Source organism: Drosophila grimshawi, unplaced genomic scaffold (assembly GCF_018153295.1).
Source record: "Drosophila grimshawi isolate 15287-2541.00 unplaced genomic scaffold, ASM1815329v1 contig_1377, whole genome shotgun sequence".
NCBI lineage: Eukaryota > Metazoa > Arthropoda > Insecta > Diptera > Drosophilidae > Drosophila > Drosophila grimshawi.
Window position 1 is genome coordinate 2,671,065 of NW_025062900.1, and position 18,759 is coordinate 2,689,823.

Here is an 18,759-nt window from a genome sequence, read left to right on the forward strand (position 1 = left end):
AGCGAATTGAGCGACAGATGTTAGGTACATGAATGTACATGCATACATACATACATACATATATCCAACTGTTCATGTAAATAATATCTTAGGCAATAAATTCCGTGTCAGGTGTGAGTGTGCAATGGATATGAAATGCAATTATGCGTATACAGTATACACAGTAAAGAGTCTGTAAGCGCTACAAAACTGTATTTGCATCGATGAACCGGTTCGATATTGCCTTGCAAATATGCATCTGTTCCAATAGAAGAAGACACAATCTGCTTTCATCATACTTTCAATGCGTTGCGCCTCAGCTCGTTTGCCTAACGACAGCAGCTTGCCGGCAAAAATTTATGCACTCGCCGCACTTCAGTATAATGGTCAGCTCAGCCCGAGTGTGTGTGTGTGTGTGTCTTTCCACTCAGTAACATCCATATACACACTCTTACACACATGTACACATGAGTGCTGTCTTCTGCTGTTCCTTTTAATGTTTCCATCCTTTTGGCAAATTGTTTTTCCAAGCAGCACTGCTGCAGCATCACTTGAAGTAAATGCTGTAAGTTTTTGGCTTTCAATTTCAGTGTAGTATTTGGCTTGGAGCCAGCACATTGACAACAAATTTGCTGCTTAAAGTTTACTCCTGTGGAGCTTAGAATTTATTATACTTAAACGAAAATTTTACAATTTTTCAATTTACGAGAGGCAAACGCTTAAAATGTGCTGCTGCATTTCACTTGCATTTGCCTTACACAGACAGCTGGATGGAAATGGCAGCTTCGTGGCTGGCTTTTTATGTGCACTTCATAAAAGCACGCGGCGGCAATTAAAAACGCACTTTGCGAGCGCGCACATGGCGTATGCGTAATATTTTGGCTGACCAAATGAATACTCGAGTTGTGCCAGCTGCTAAAATATGTTTTGTTAGCCGTGCGTAGTTTTAATTACAGCATTTTCTAGCTTCTTGTGCTCGTAAATGCCAAATTCAAAATAAACGACAAGCTCTCCCATAAATTATCATCATAAACAAAGTTGTGAAAATTACTTCTCTCTTTTTTGGTTTGTTACATTTGAGAACAAAATAAAAAAAAAAATACACCAAGCAGCGAAAATGATACAACGTTAGTTAGTATTAGAAAAGTAACACGGTTTTCATATATTTTCACATAAATTAAATTTCGTTTTATTAAAAGAGTTCTTTTGTGCTTATGCTTTATAATATAATTATGCCTTTACAGAGAGTTGTAAATAATTTGGTAAATATATACTCTAATGGGTCAGAGACGTTTTTCCAAGGTAATAAAATATTACAGTTCTCTCTGCAGATATCGAAAAAAATTATAACAAATATATTGCTGATCCCTCTTTGTGAAAAACTGAGCACGCCTCTGCCGTAGCGTATTTGTTTTATTCGCTAAATGCCAAAAAACTGTTTGAATATTGAAAACTGTAGTATTTGTTGGACGGTCGCATGTGGGAATTTCATAACAACTTTTGTATAGAAATCGTATATTATATAGAGAAAAACACGTGCTGCAAGCACTCGGCTTTTTTAAATTGAATTTTTAAATTCCGCTAAATTGTCAGTGAACGTAACTAAAATCGTCTGATTTTTTCTCTATTTTTGTTGTTATTTTTACGCTTGTGCATCCTGTCTGTTAGGGTCAACTTGGCAGCGGCTGTCCGACGCCAAAGGCCAATGCAATTTGAGCGCAAATGAAATTTGTAGGCGGCTACTGCATAACGCATAGAAAATTGCAACATAAATTTCCAAAACGAGAGTTGCAAAAAAAAAGAGACTTAAAATATGGGGGACCATGCTGTGGTTAACATTGTTGTTAAAATGTCAAATAAAATTAACTGCAAGGCGATTTATTTAATTGGGTTAGGTAATAAAAAATACGATAAATAAAACTTGCAAAAGTTTTAAATGTCTGTCTTTGTGTCTATGTATTTAATAGATATTTCATTCAGCGTGCGATGTACATTAAAAACAGCTCTGAAGCACCCTTGAATCGGGGATTAGGCAGACACAAACTGTCAGATAAGAACTGACCTCGACATTAGTATGTGCGACGACCCTTGTTGAAGGCCGTTTGCCGTCACCCGAAACACAAACATTTTCATAAACTTAAATGCCAATTAAATAACATTAAATTGTGCGAAAAATGAACTAAAGCAACACGCACGAACAACAAAAAAGAAAAGGGGAGCCTCTCTGTCGAAGGGCTGTCAACATGACAAAGGGAAAAATTAAGCAGCTAAACAAGGCTTTATAGAGGGGCATCCAAACCAAAAGCAAACAAATGAAATAAAAATAAAAAAAACAAAAAAACAAAAAAGAAAACCAGCCAATGAAGTCCACGGACAAGAGACTGGGCCCACAAAGCCAAACTGAATGCATAAGCTCATCTGAACACAACTCTGAGAGCTCAAATACACACACACAAACATATATATGTATATATATATATATACACAAATACTTGCGTACTCATCCAAAACATGCTTTGGCCTGAACACAACGACACACACACAAGGGCCAAAAGCAACAACGTAATCTATGGGTTGTCAACAAAGCGCAAGAGAAAGACACAAATATATATGGAAAGAGAGGCAGACAGAAAGAGTGAGGGAGATAGACAGATAGTGAATAAAAGACCATGGAGGATGGTAACGGAGGCATCCCGCAAAGGAGTAAGAGGGCCCAGAGCAAACAAATTAGTATGCAAGTCAGCCAGCAGATTAGGACACCAAAGTTTTCGCGACATAAACGGACAACAGCTCGAGCCGAGCAGCAACAATGGCATTTGGCTTATGTATAAAAATACCCACACACACATATATATACATATATACGTACACTGCATACCTCTGCATGACAAAACCGTTTTTTACAGTCCGTTTTTAGGCTTAAAGCGAAATAATGAAGTTGCTCACCGGCTCGATCTGTTGCTTGCTGCAGTCATATGCCAAACCACAGTGAAGACAAAAAAATAAAAATGTTGTTGTTCTCAACGAATTCCAAATACTCTGACAAATAACTACAATTCTTCATGCTCATTTTTAATTGATTAAAAAATCTGCTTGTTGTTTGCGATACATTTTTATATTTATTAAAAATAATATATTTTGCGAACACAAAAAAGATTTGATGAAATGAGAAACATCTTAATTAATTACCATTAATATTATGCTATAAATGACTTCATTGCAACAGTCTACAAACTTGAGCACTAATTAAGAGTATTTGCTCTCAGGCATATACAACATGTTTGTCTGTCGCCAGCGACGTGTCAGGCCAACCTTTGAGTGCTGAATGTTGGGGTAGTCTTTCGACAGCTTGGCTTTTTTCATCTCTCAAATTTTATTTTGCACAATGTGATATTTTTTGTGCATTTCTCTTTTAATTTACTAAAAATTCCTTGCACAACTCCAGAAATTGGGCGACGACGCGGAAGCGAAACATATTCTTAGACAGAAAAGTTATACGCGAGCAAAATTGTCAACAATTTAAATCAAGTAATTACAAAACTAGTTTCAGCTTACACAATTTGCCATGTTAGCATATTATTGTTATATTGCTCAAATCCAAGTATTCGCACATTAGTAAAATATTTACTTGGTATGTTTATCTGACATTTTAAATGTACCGTAAATCAAATGCTGTCTGAAAATTGTTCATCTAAATGTAATAAATTTCAATTGCTGAAAACGACCAATCCAGTGTAATCCAATCCAGTTTTAGTTGATTCGTTCGGACTAAATAACTTTTGGTCCGAAATGCCAGCAAATGCGCATAAATAAGTAAATAATTGAAATCATGTTTGGCTTCTATTTGAAACTGACGATGAAAAATACATATTTGCAAGAATATGCAAATAAATATCTAGCTAAATAATTTAAGACAAAAAAAAAACATAAATTTTGTTTTGATTGCAGTGAGTTCATTCCAATAAAGTCTACAAATCCGATTTATAAACTCTAAAAAAAAAAACAGTAAAATTTAACAATGCCATTGAATATTTATCTGTGGTACTCTCAAAGAGTAAAACATATTGAGTGCAGAAGATATAATAACATTCATGGCCCTAATTGATTTATGCATACAGCTTAGTTTTGAAGATGTTGTAAATTTTGAAATTGATTTTATGCCAATAAATCAAAAATAGACTTCAAATTTGTTTTCTATGATTCAATGCAATTACTGCAAAAATATTTTGTAAACTATAAACATTAATTCATACTTCATATTTAAGTTGTTTGCATTTTTTGCAAGAATTTCGTGATAGACCGTATCTGAGGCTTAATCATAACCTACGTATATTTATTAAAGTTATGGCCAACACACACTTACTGGCATATAATTTTCATATTTTCATACATTGTTTAACTTGCAACGCCACCCACTTCCTGGGACCCCGTCTCTTTGAACAATGTGTGTGCAAAACGTAGGTTTGCGTGCCAGTCGCATATAAATTAGCCGCTTATAATATTCTGTTGGCATTTTTCAAATTTCCAGTTAGCAATTTGGTAGTGTGTGTGTATATGTGTGTGTCTGTGTGTGCGTGTGTCTGTGTCTGTGTGTGGCTAGGTGAAAGAGTTCGTACGCCGTAAAGTATGCAGCTTACGTGCTCAAGGTTTCTGCTCGTGCACCACCAGGCACCACCACACATAACACGAGCCAAAACAAAGAAGAAAAAATACAATTATTAACATATTAATAAATTTTAGCATATCTGAGAGGCCATAATTTTGTGTAATTCTACACGAGCGCAGCTGGGCAACACCTCAACGCAAATTGGCAGAAAGCAGCAGCACGCCAAATTTGTGTTCCGGAATTTCGGTTTATGGCGCACTTCACCTATTTTTAACCTAATTTAATCAATTGTGCACCGACAAATAACTAAAAATATCAGTATTATCACAAAAAAGACAGGTAAAACACAGTCTTATCTCAATCACTCGCTGTTTACGCCTTTGTTCTCAAGTGGTTTAACGTCGTCAACAGCTTCAGTTTTCCACTCATTGTGCCATTTATGTTTCATAGTCACTATCACGCCGACAATCACCACAATGAGGCCAATCAATAACAAACCCAGGCCGGTGAATTGACCAATTCGTGGCACACTCAAGCCAAGCTGTAATTGAGTAAGTTGTATTGGATTTGTGGATCGTAGAACTGCATTAGAACTGACCTTGAGCAGCCTAATGTGATCATCATCCAAGTCGGCGTACAGTTGATACATAAACATCGGTGCATAGTGATCATAGGCTATGTCCTTTAAATGGCTAAAGTACAGGTAAGACAGAGTTATAGCCTATGAATTTTTTGCCATTCGATTTTAGAACATCACTCACTCAATTTCCTCATCGCGTTGCACGAACGCACTGAGCATAACTTGCCCCTTCAGGCTAATCGGTATGCCATATGTGGGCTCCATCACCACATGCATGCTATGCTCCTGGGCATTGGGCAGTAGTCCTGTCGTATTTTCTCTGTAGGACTCATCAGTCATATAGAAGTGCGGATGCGACACGTAGAAGGGACCGTGATATGTTAAGGGTGAAAAATCTAGTACACCATTTAGCGGACATTGGCGATTGGCAACGCAAAAACATTGCGTATCTGGCGACACTTGGCCGTTGTCGAGGGATAGCTCGGTGGTCTCGTACAGCCAGGCACTGATGCCCTGAACAGTAACATTCGCTATGCTGTATAGATTTATGAAGCGCGATGCATCTGCTAAAAATATGGAAATCGTTTCATGCCACTGGCGACCCGGCGCCCATAAATCCCCCGTGCTGCCATTGACCTTGCCGCATTCGCCCTCATAGTAACCCGTATGTGCAGCGCCCTTCCACAATCGGATCTCGCCCATTTTGCTGAGATCCCCACGACCCGTGTGTATCGTAAAATTGCCCTCGGCCGTCTGTGAGTTGTTCCTATTGTAGAACCAGCCGAAGTTTTTGCTATATATCGGAAACAGCGGCGAATCCAGCAGCACCACAAAATCAATGAGCTCATCGTAGAAACCATCGAATAGCCATTCTCCAGCTGTGTGCTTCAAGTGGGTGCCGCCTCCCTCGCGATTCAGGGCAAAGTTCATAATCTTACGCAATATCCGAGGATATTTGCGCACATAGCGGGCTGCAGTCTGCGAATAATACAAGAACAGTCAACTATAGAATGATCTACTTGCAATACACATATATTAATGCAACTTGTGAGTTATCATCCAATCAAATACTTCTTTCATGTGCATGCTCACCAGTGTGATGAAGTGTGGTGCAATAACGACATCGTCTAAACTTCCATTTGATTTCTCAGGCACAAAGTGAAACTCACGTCGCGCATCAAAGGTAACTTCCGGCTGCTGCCAGAAGAGGTCCTCCTTGACTTTGTAATCGCTGAATGTGTAGGGTCCCAGTTGTTCGTAGTGCGGTTTCACATCCGTATTATTGAAATCCTCCGGATTGGTCCAATTGAACAGATAAAAGGTGCTATAAACTGGCACCGGTGCGACCACCCAGCTCTTGTATAAAAACGAATTGGGCGCCAGTGGCAGCATGCCACGTATCAATTGCCGGGATAGACTTGGCCAGGCCGAGAGCAGCACAGTGCCGAGTATAACTAGAAAGGTGCCCAGGCCGAAGACCCAGATCTTCTGTTGGCGCACACTGCAACAATTGCAGCACATTTTGCAACTGTTCTACAAACACAAAAATGTCCAGTGTTTATAAGAAACGGAATGTCAAGTTTAAGGCTTTGATAAGATTGGATTATTCTAATCAGAGTCTGATCAATTTAGCTATGCAAATATTCTAAACTTATCCGTTTGATTAGATTATTGCTTTAATGGGTTAATGACTGCTACTAGTGGGGCCAAAACAACAAGTCAATTCATAAATACGTATTTTGGCACTTATAAGCTGATAACGATGAAATCTAGTTTTAGATTAGCAGGTGTCTGTTATTGCTCTTATAAATATGTACGAGCTTAATTTCTAAGTCAAATGAAAGTAACGCATAATTTTTGGCTGATTGAATTTCGCTTTAATTTGCCATTTAAAAATATGCAATATGGTTAATAAGACTGGCTCCAATCGAACTGATACTTTACTGATATCGCTACTGATTCAAGTATTGGCGCCAGAACAACAAGGTTGCCAGATAGCTTTGACCGCTTCTTGTTAGTTTATATATATATCCTATATGTCCTATATATATATTTCCTATATATATTTCCCACAGTAATATTTTGTATTCACTTTACTGATAACATTACAAGCTTTATTTATAAAAATATTAATATAACACATCAGATTCCGAAATACATTGTTCTCATTAATTTTTTACATTATTAAGGGACTTTTGGCCAATAACTAATAGGACTCAGTCACTTCCTCAGTTGTTCTTGTGGTCGGTGTCGGGACTGAGAAGTTCCGTATTATCAGCTGCCCTCTGTCCATACCAACGGCGTTTGAGTGTGAGGAAAATTCCAACGGCCAACAGGATGCAGCCCACACATAGAAGACCCACGCCCGTATAGCGTCCAATTGCTGGCAGGTTCATTGCCAGCTATAAACAGATGCCATGAATGAACTCTAACTGTAACTTAAACTACAGAAAATCGTTTCTTTTCACAAATACATACCTTTAGCTCGGAAGCGAGCGCCTTGTTAATAACCGCTGAGCTGGCCGTGGTGAAGAGTGGTCCATAGAAGCTCGGAATGCCAGTCAATATGCTGTGTAACAAAAGAAGGTTTATCTTTATATATAGTGCACTTTTAGAAATGTATTTACTGAAAATATCTGATTTCATTCCATTACTAAAAGTAGATAGGCAAACCTCAAAAATGAAGATTAATTTTGATTAAGAGAGCCAATTTCCATAACACATCTGAACTATTCTTACTTCTCAGAAATATTTTCTATCAGAAATATATTCCATTTAACAAATTTAGATTCATTTTTAGATTCTTTTTTCAAATTATAATGGTTTTTCTGAGTGTAGATGTATCTCAGACTTACTCAATGTCCTCGTCTGGTTCTATTAACAATGAGACCATCACTGCCGCATTCACCTCCAGCGGCACTCCAAATTTGCGCTCCATTATAATGTAGAAATTGTCACGTTCATAGTTTGGCTCAAAGCCAGTTATTGTGTTGGCATAACTGTCATCCGCATACATGAAATGAGATGCTGACAGATACATGGGGGCACCGTCTGCCGAGGGACCCAAATCTGTGGCGCCCGAAGCGGGACAATTATTGGGCTGACGATAAACGGGGCAGTAACACTTCATCGCCTCACTCCTTTGGCCATTGTCGAATGTGTTGGGCGTCACCTCGTACTTCCAGCCCTTGATGCCCTCAATCTCGTAGCTCTCGCCCGTATACTCCAAGTTGATAATGCGACGTGTGTCCGCTATGAATATGGTCAATGCCTTCTCCCTGGGCTCATCGGGCACAAAGAGATCGGTGGTGCTGCCATTGAGTCGACCACACTCGCCCTCATACCAGCCAGTGTGATTTGCACCATTCCAGAATTTAATTTCACCCATTTCCTTAATATCGCCGACGCCCGTGTGCACTGTAAAGGATCCCTCAAACTCCTTAGACCCATTGCGATCGAGGAACCAGGCAAAGTGATCCGACTCAACCTCCGGCGCGAGTGGATTGTTCATTGCATAATGCAGAAACTCATCGTAGAAACTGTCAAAGAGCCACTCGCTAGCCGTGTGTGTCACATAGAGGGCACCACCATGCGCGTTTAGTTCTCGGTTGAAAGCAGCTTTCACCAAAGCATTTTTATCTCGCATTTCCGCAGCTGCCGCCTGAGAGGTGAAAAGTTGAGTTATCATATTGAATTAAGGCGTCAGTCCACGAATGAGGGTTTCTATGTGGTAGATGTGATACATTATTGCTTGAGCAAGTTTATATTTTGCGATACATACATTATATGGATTATAAACTATATACTATAACATAACTGTTATGCACGAAGTGCTGTTTGCAGAAAGAATTTTAGTAAATTTGCATAACAAATTCAAATATTGTAGTTAACCCTTTATATATAAAAAGTGAACAATTCGGAGGAATGATCTTAACATGGCAATAAAGATAATAATTTGTGTATGTAATAATACTCACAATCGATGGTAGATGAGGTACGGTCACAAGGTCCGTTTGTTTTCCACCGGAGAGTTCTTCCTCCCAGAACCAGGTGCGATTTGGACTGAAGGTTACCGTCTTATTTTCATGCCACTCCAGATCCATTTTCAGTCGCTCCTCTCTGTAGACATATGGTCCCAATTGCTGAAAGTTGGGCTTAACACCATGCAGTTTTACCTCTTCTGCATTGGTCCAATTCCAAAGATACATTTTCATATAGACGGGTATTGGCAGCGTTTCCCATTTATCGAATGTTTTCGATGTGGGCGTCAGCGGCAATGACTACAATTGAAAACAACTGTAATAATGAAAATGGAAAAATGCTCATTGCGTTCAACTACTGACATTCATGATGATACTATCTATGAGACTGGGCCACCATATTATGAATAGTAATCCGAAAACTGTGAATAGCGTACCAAGACCGAAAACCCAAACCTTTTGCTGGGTCACTCCACAGCAGCGACAGCACATTTTGAAGTGAGTATATGCCTCGAACCCTTCGGGTTGGTAACTAACCAACTAAAGCATAATCGCAGTGGTTTTAATCGTTTCATTTGCGATAATCGTGCCTTAATCTATTTTCTTTTGTTTATTTTTTATTTCGCCTTATGTGATTATTCATTATTAATTGTTCTTTAACTTTATGAGTGCCTTTGGCTTTAATGCAATGTACTGAAATAAAGTCAAGTATGTCGAAAGGGTATCAGACTTTAGTTTGCTATCAGTCTCGTGATAATGGCGCATTTGTAACTGGCTTAGTAAGACTCTGAATATTTGAAGGGTGTATAAGAATAGCAGTGGCAAAATATGCAAGAAATAAGAAATCAAAACATACTTTTAGGCAATTACTATAGACAATGATTTTTTCTGTTGGCGAACCAATTCATTCAAAGTTCATAAAACAGATTACTTAATCTAATCGAACACTTTCAGTTCAGTTGATAAGTGTCTTATACTGCTGCAAGTCATGTTGACTGTAATTGAACTAATAAGATTTATATCAGTGCTCTCGGCTATTTAAATAAAACAGCTCAACATTTCTCTCCACATTATCATGGTTGCTGTCAATCTGTCAATTTTCAATTTCAAGTAAATGTGGGTAGGCAGAACGAGGTAGTTCATCAAATGCTTTGTGTGCTGAGGTATGCATTAATTGGACCAGACATTAATTGAAATACAAGAAGCCAGAAAAGTAATCTTTGAGATTAGCTTTTATCATATTGATTTTATCAGGCTGATTCATTATATGTCGAATGTAATAAGCTATGTGGCAAATAATTCCTTATTCAGCATTCAGTTGCAGCAATTCACTTGAATAAATTCATAATCTTGGCCATAATGTTTGCCAGACCATCTCGTTGCAACCGTTAATGCATCTGTGGCAGACTTATGTATAATGCAGTCTATTTGAGTGTGTGTGGTTAGGATATTACTACATAAATGTATCTTATTCAAATTAGCTTGCAAGTCTTTCATGCAAATGTTCCAATTGAGAGACTAAGAATATATCATTAAAACGTTCCAAGCCGAATTCCATTCTTGGTTGAGAATTTGTATTATATCAAAGATAAATATTTATACTTTGTATATATATATATAATTATATAATGGTATATTTATAATTATAGCGTTTTTTAATACACATACACACATAAATTGCAAATAGAGTTGTTAGTTGTTGGAAAATACGACGACTGCAGTTCAGAACATTTCAGCAACATCAGCTTTACAATTGTTTGTTAACATCAAATAACACTTGGATTAAACGTTTCTTCTATAAATATGCACTTTGTATTCTGTTGTAGTTGAGGTAGCTGCATGTTTAGGCCTCAATTGAGCCCTCGGCTGCCAACTGAGCCTTGCGGCTGGGCTGTAACAAAAACACACAAAAATAATTCAAAAGTAAGTACGATTTTTGTTTCGAATCTTTCGATTAAATGTTGAATAGCCACCTTGGGATGCATGAGTATGAAGGGCAGCTCAGCGCACAGCTCGCCGCCCAGAGCGCCCAGGAAGAGCTTCACCTTGACCGCATAGGATACAATAATGCCAAAGGCATCGCGAGCATCCTGACTGGCAATGCTGTAGGAAATTCAAAGATTTATGTTGGTACTCCGAGTTTTTTTGGATTTAATACTTACAGCGTGGTGGAGGCCAGTGCGGTATCCTTGCGCTTGATGTCACCCTCAACGGCAATGCCGGCGCGATCACAGTTGGCCACCAGTGTGGGCACCAGATACATAACCTTCTGCAGACTGGAGCCGGGATTGAGGGGGCAACCCTCGCTGGTCTCCATGAACGCAATCGTATTGCGGAATTGTCCATTCTGGAAGAGCACCACATCGACGCCCTGCTGCACCATGGCCTTAATCTTCTTCACCACCTTGTTGGAATTGTTACGCACACAAATGTTAACCGATATCTTCTCGCCATGATGGTACAGTTGCTTGTCCAGAGTCACCTCCAACTCGAGTTCCCCGGGCGACAAAAGGAAGTCCTTGCGCACCACCGTGCATGGTTGCATACCATCCTTGGTGGGTGCATATTGCACCTTGCGTATGCCCAGATTGATGGTGCTGCGACGATGCGAGCGATCGCAATCGTTGTCGCCCGTAAAGATCTTCACAAAGTACTGGACGCCACATGGTTGGCTCTCATCGCTGGCCTTCTGCTGCAGCACCACCGATGCTGGTGAGCTGTTTGGCATTTGCATGACAAAGGGGAATGCATTGGAGCCCAATTTCTTGAGCAGACGCTCCTGCATCTTGGACAGCTCGATATCCTTCTTCTGTGGCGGGCACACCTGCTGCGACACCAGTGTCAGTTCCTTCTGAAAACGTAAGCCGATCATCTCATCATCCTCGCGTCCATAGCGAAAGTTGCAGACGAGCTGCACAAAGATCTTGCGATTCGTACGCACATACTCATCGTCCAGGACGATGATGCCATCTGCAAAATTAATTGGACACCAGTCCAAATATCGCTATAATCATTGTCACCGACAGACAAACATATACGTGTCTCGTCCATTTGCCACTGTCGGTCAATTAACACGTAACTAATAAGCGGCTTTGTGGCCGATGTAACTGCTGCCCATTGGCCATTGCATAAATTAAGCCATAATTTAATTAAAGACCTTGCTTATCAACTGATTAAGTCGGTTTCGCCACAAACAGACTTAATATAATCTTGGAGGCAAGTAGACTAGCTGTTGCTTCTGTCTGTCCTAAATGGTTTTCTAATATTGCACGAATGGAGTCAGCAAATTCCAGCGCTTATAATTTTGTACTTGTACACTGAACTTAAGTGATGATTTACAAATTTTAATATTGTTATTCCTGATATTTTGAGGTACTAACTTCTATTTGATTTACTAACGCATGCCTATAAATATTTATAAAGTATTTTTATTCAGTGTTCGTCAAGCAAAGTTATTGATTTGCAGAGCAAGAAACTCAGTCAGTCAGTTAAAGTTATCATTATTTTTTTTAATCCATTATCCACTCTGAAGATCTCAGCTATCACCTACCAATTGGCTCCACTTGCGTCACCGAATCCACAAATTCACGCCTATTCATATAGAGCGTGATCATATTGTTCGGTGAACATTTTTTAAACACCTTAAAGTTGACAACCATTTTGATGCAGTTGAGTTTCTCGTTCGATATCCAAACTCGCGCTCCCCGGCCTTGAATGATGTTAGTAGTTGGTTTGTTGTTCAATTTCGAACTACGCCGCGTTGCGTTGTTCGCGTCGTTTTCAATTAGCGGCCAACGTCAGTCCGTCATTTATACCTGGCATTCGTAGCCCGGCAGCAAATTCAATTAGCTCGCGTAACTGCACCTTTCTAGAATTCAAACCATTCTCTGTTGCAAATTTACTAAGGCTTCCTTCCTCGCTGACTTGTTCGCTTTGTCTTTGATATTGACATTGCTGCAAGTACAAAACGAACAAAAATCGATGGCTTGCCATTAAATAATACGCACAGAAAATGCATAAATAGCCAACTTAACTAAATCAATAATGTGTGCGTGCAATTGTGTTTTCTTACCTTTCCTTTCGGTATTTATTTTGTTTGTTTTTTGTTTTGCATTTTGAATGACGCACGCAAATATTATTACGTACTAAGCGTGGCATGTGTCGTAATTCTTACTAATTAAATTGTTAACAAGTGGCAAAAGTTATAAATACATTCTAAAAGCACAAAGAGTGCTTTCTAAGTTACTCAAAAAGTCCATTTATACTTTAAAGAACTGTTGAAAATAATACTTTAGTTATCAATCATTAAGATATGTTGTCCGTGATTGATATAGATTAGTGAGTATTTAATCTGAGATCTTTCTTTACTTTTTCTTCTATCAAAAAATAGAATAGTAAATAAGTAAATAAGCATTTTAAAAACTTAGCGTAATTGCACATAAAATGCTGACCATTTAAATTGTACTTTATTACAATTACTTCATAATTCAGGAGCATTAGAAAAGTTACGGACATATTTTGTTTTGCCATGTTATGAAAATGATTTCCACTGCATTCAATTATGTATGCAAAATTATGACAGCCTAAGTCTCTCACACCCCGTACTTGTGCGTTAGTAAATCACATTAGCATAAAGTTGGCTACTTAGTAAAGTCAATGAACGTAATTATTATGCTCCATACTCACATTAAAAATATGAGCAAAGTTGTCTGCAATATATTGTGCCTTATTGTGTTATCGTTGTTGAATGTGTGTTTGTATGTGTAAGTATGTGTGTGTGTGTGTGTGTCTGAGGGCACGTAAAATTAACATGTATGGAATGGTAGGAGTGGCAGTCGCCAGGGTCCAACAAAACCGACAATGAGTCTCTTAATAATAGCAAAAGTTTTGCACTTACATTTTGTGGGTTGTTGTGTTAGTCGATGGGCGTGACCATTGGCACGCCCACCGCCTACGCCCCTTTAAATGCCTTAGTGGGCATATAATTTAAACAAAGTATGGCGTAGATATTATCATGTTCCAAGCTGATGCAATATGCTAAGAATTGCGTAAATATATGCATGAATAAAGGCCAAGTGCTTGATTTATAAGTACTTTGCACACATTACTAAAATCTACACTCTGAAAATGGGTCATGGGGCTAAGAAAACGGACGTACAAATAAGAAATAAACATCCTGGATTCTCTAAATATGTGTGTAGAGGCAAACCTCTGAGGAGGAACGAAATATTCTACTAATTTCATTAAAGTTTGTTTTCTATTTCTTGGAAATATATTTGTTTATGCAACAAAGATTGTACTTTAAGAGACTCATTGTTGTTCAGCGTGTATAACACTCTAAAGACTCCCAATGGTGTTGTGCTGAGGATTTTGAGAGCACACTCAAAATCAATCAAGTTTAAGAGGCAAGCGCCCACAGACCGCAGCCAAGTGCTTTTAGCCTTCACACAAGTTTAGCTTCTTAGTTGTGTTGTACTTGCAACTTAACACATGCATGAACACTCATTCTTGTGCAAGTATATTGTATATGATGCAACTTCACGCACTGCAAGCTTAAGCCACATTGGCGTCGACGCCAACCACAAAGCGCCACGAACAACAATGCCAACTTCAATTATTTGCGCGCAATTGTGCAGGAGCTGCCTCTCAGTGTCTTTGCCTCAAAACTCACCCTCATGCCTCATCCTTCGCAGTCCTTTGTGCAACTCTTCAACTGCAAATTCTTGCAGCTATTGTTCTTCTGTATTTATTTGGGACTCTTAAGAATTAGAGAGCTAAAGCTTGCCTGAAAATTAAATCAAAATTTTCATCGAAAATGCATATTTTGCATGGGTTTTTGGCCGATAAGGAATCGCCGTAGAAGAAGCTGTTCCCAATCACATTCAAGCTTCAGCTCAGTTTATACATTTTACTATAAGCTTTAAATACATTGATCTGAATGGTTTAAGAGCGAAACTGTGCTGCACCTGCAGTAGATTAAAACCACCCAAATAGCCTTGCTGTGGGGCAAAGCTGCTAATTTACGCAATTCAATTGAATAGCCTGTTGCAAGACAAAAGCCAAAATGCCAAATTGTATTGGTGCAATCAGTGAGATTGCCACTGTATCGGCTCAGGTTGCAGCAAGTGCAATTGTCGTTGGCCCAATTGGCTGGCGAACAACTGCAATGATAGCCAGAGTCAAAGCCAAATTTGGAGCCAAAGCCAAATACAAAGTGTTCAGGATACATAAACAAAGGCGGCTTTAGGCCCGAAATGGTGGCAATGTTTAAAGCCTGAGCTGATGTGCCAACACGTGCGCGCAAGTAGCTATAAATTTATGGGCCAGTTGGCCAAATTGAACATCAACATCAACATTGTCAATAGTATTACGATTATCATGGCCAACAGCACGTAAAATTGCAGTGAAATACCAACAACAACAAATGCTTGTCTTATTGAAGGCGAAAGGCAAACAAAAATTGGCAACATTGGCGCCAACGCAAATGTCAACAGCAAAACCAACAACACCAACTACTAGAACACGTCAAAGTGCTCTGGTGTAGTGTATTCGACTACGAAATACCCTAACATACATTCGTACAAAGAAAAAAGTCAAGGAAGAGAAATTGTTCAGCTAATCAAAACGAGAAAACCACATTTGAATTTTAGATCTCAAACTTTGAATTTGCCTTTTATCTAGTTGGCTCTTGATGACATATTTCTAAATTAGATATTTCAGATATTTTCTTTTATTCCCAGATACCCATATATAATGTATATAGGGTATGGCAAGAACAACATTTTGGGGCAAGCAACACCAACAAACGGCAATCAACGTTGTCGCAGTCGCTTCCATTTCCAGTTACCATTAGTCGAAGGAAGCTGAGCCAGAGTCAAGAAAAAAAAGCACAGAAATGCTCAAGTACTGCATGAGCGAACTTGGCAAGGACGGGGACGAGGACGAGGACGACAAAGTGGACGAGGACGTGGACGCGAACGACGACGTCATCGTCGGGGCTGACGATGTGCAAACTGGCGAAGTGACAGCAAATGGCGCGGAAACTGTGTGCGCCAACGTCAACTAATCGTGGGTGAACAAATCTCTCTATATATCTAACACACACATACACCGATACACACACACACACACACACATAATACATACATAAACACACATAGACACTGACAGCATTTAAAGCTGTGTTTTTACACCAGCCTCCGCAGCGGGCAGGTGTTTAGTGTTATGGGCCATGGCCACGGAATTTCTTGTTGTTGTTGTTGAGCCAACAGCCACGCCCTAAAGGCGTCACGGTCATGCAATAATTGCTTTGATATTTGCATTGATGCGTTCATCGTCAACTGCTCTTGGCTGCTTGACTGTTGACTGCTGCCGCTGACTTGACTCCATCTCTCCCCTCTCCAAATAGACAAATAAATTTCAATTGCATTGCCAGCCAGCCAGCTGAAAGCGCAGAACCAGGCATATTTATTTGTTGGGTAACTTTAATTCGATTAACTTTAACTTTCACAAAATGTGGTTAGTTGTTAATGTTAATTGTTTCGTTGCAAACACTTTGTGCTCTAAGATAACGAATCTTTGAACTACACACGCTCCACATATCGAAATCTGTATTATATAATATATAATATAAATATATTAAATGAAATATTCAGACATTTAGCCTTTTCTTTGTTTTTAATACACTTTTTTCTTAAAAAGAAAAACACAAACAATATTTTTAGATAATGCTCTTATTTTTCATGTTTTACTGTTCATCGCGATACGATCAGGAAATCTTAGTTTATACCTTACTTATTGTGCACTGATTTATTAACAATTTATCTTAATGTATGTATTTCCCAGCTGGCTATTTATAATATGCTGTATGTGGCTGTAGAGTCCAGTCACAAGCTCCTCGTTCACACACACTTGATACATTTTTGCTTGCACTCTGCATAAATTCAGCTAGAAAGGAACGGAAATATTGTGTGCACAAAGCCAAAAAGACCAGTTTCGTTACAGAGTATGTGCAACAATTTTGGGAAGAGGATACCACAAAGCTGTTGTTGTTGTTGTGAGCACAGTTTTGTCGCTGCATCCCAGAAATAACGTTAGTGCTAGCTAATTTCCCATGTGCATGCTTGCTTGTTAAATTGATCTATAGTCAGGACAGTCAGGCGTGGCACTCAATCGAGCGAAGGGTCGGGGCAGCAAAGTCTGGCAAAAGCTGCAAGCCCATGTTGCACGATGCCGAGCCATAACGCAAAATATTGTCAAAATACCTGATGCACAACAATAGATGCAACTTGTGCTGGCCCAACAACAGCAACAGCAACAACCCGCATAACCTACCCCAATCCCTGCCGCACCTGTTCATGTATTTGTGGTGGCTTTTTCGACACAATTTTGCAGATGACATGTTCAATACACAAAGTTGCGTGCTTAAACTCGTCCGTCCCCATTGTTATATACACAGTCACATATATGCATGAATATATATGTATATATATATAGATATACATAGAGAGATAGATAGACCACGGAGTCCTTACTTTATTTGACTGTCAGCACGTGTTCAGGTCTGCCTTCCGCTTGACTAGCTCTGTCTGTATATTTTTGTACCTGATTCTATGGCAGCAATTGCCGTTACAACAAGTGAATGAGGCTTTTGTTGGCGACGTTGTCTGGTTACATTTATCATACACTAAACCCCAACTGGCTAACCTTGACCTTATTACACTGCGATGTGTTGTTGTTTGATATTTACTTTTTGACTTCAAAGCTCTACTGGAAAAACGAATGTAAAAATTGAATAGCTTTAAATAAGTTGTTATATTTCCATTCAATAAACATATTTAAATATTCCAATTGAATAGAAAATTATATATAAATCTGATTAAGCAAGCCTATTGCTAAACACAAATGTTAAATTCAAGAAAATACTATTGTAGTATTTAAACACATTGTTGTAAGCATTTTTCGTCAATGTACCTTTAATACACATTATTTTTGGATAGCTATGACTTTAAGTACTTGCTTACCTCGCTTTCTAAATTTGCATTTTAACCGCAGAGGGACTGTGTCTGCTCCTGCTCCACTGCTGCCTTCACTTCCGAAATTTTGAAATAAACGGAAGGCATATTTTTATTTATGTTGTTTTTTTGCTTTTTTTTTTTTTTGCTTGGTGACATTATCCTATTAACACATTTAATGGAGTCACACACGCGCGCGACTTTGTCTCATCATAAATCTGATGGCAGCCGCAGCGGGAAATGCGGAAAATACGGAAAATGTTGCTGCTGTTGGGCTGCGGGCTGTGGGCTGTCTGTGCCGGGGCGTTAAACAGACGCAGGAAATGTGGGCATGGTCTGTCTTCTGTCTGCGTGATATATATGGGCTCATATTAGATATTTATGCCTGTGAGTTTGCTTTCGCCTTACCTAGATTTATGCATTGTCTTTGGCATTGTGATAACGACCGAATTGTTAAAAGTTCCTGCAAAACTTTTCCAACGCCTGCCATCAAATTAGTCTGGCGCCTAAGTAATAAACTTGATGTACGTGTCGATCTTATCGCCCAAATGACGTTGACCGAAAATGATTGAAACTTTTTCGGTTTCGGTCGCTGTCAAA

At 39.0% G+C, this 18,759-nt stretch overlaps 2 protein-coding genes across 2 annotated transcripts; both read right to left on the reverse strand.

Annotated features, from left to right (window-relative positions):
* Positions 1-4,726: 4,726 nt before the first annotated feature.
* On the reverse strand, positions 4,727-9,681 carry LOC6571456. The gene is made up of 9 exons (XM_043214720.1): positions 9,509-9,681; positions 9,143-9,445; positions 8,021-8,826; positions 7,644-7,734; positions 7,397-7,567; positions 6,258-6,698; positions 5,347-6,143; positions 5,184-5,277; positions 4,727-5,126 (listed from the first exon to the last, which is right to left on the reverse strand). Exons 1-9 carry the CDS (start codon positions 9,635-9,637, stop codon positions 4,947-4,949), a joined length of 3,012 nt encoding a protein of 1,003 aa, XP_043070655.1. The 5' UTR covers positions 9,638-9,681; the 3' UTR covers positions 4,727-4,946.
* Positions 9,682-10,702: 1,021 nt separating this feature from the next.
* On the reverse strand, positions 10,703-12,925 carry LOC6562356 (phosrestin-2). Its single transcript, XM_001989240.2, has 4 exons — positions 12,696-12,925; positions 11,308-12,115; positions 11,119-11,248; positions 10,703-11,036 (listed from the first exon to the last, which is right to left on the reverse strand). The coding sequence occupies exons 1-4, from the start codon at positions 12,802-12,804 to the stop codon at positions 10,989-10,991; spliced, it is 1,095 nt and encodes a 364-aa protein (XP_001989276.1). The 5' UTR covers positions 12,805-12,925; the 3' UTR covers positions 10,703-10,988.
* Positions 12,926-18,759: the final 5,834 nt, after the last annotated feature.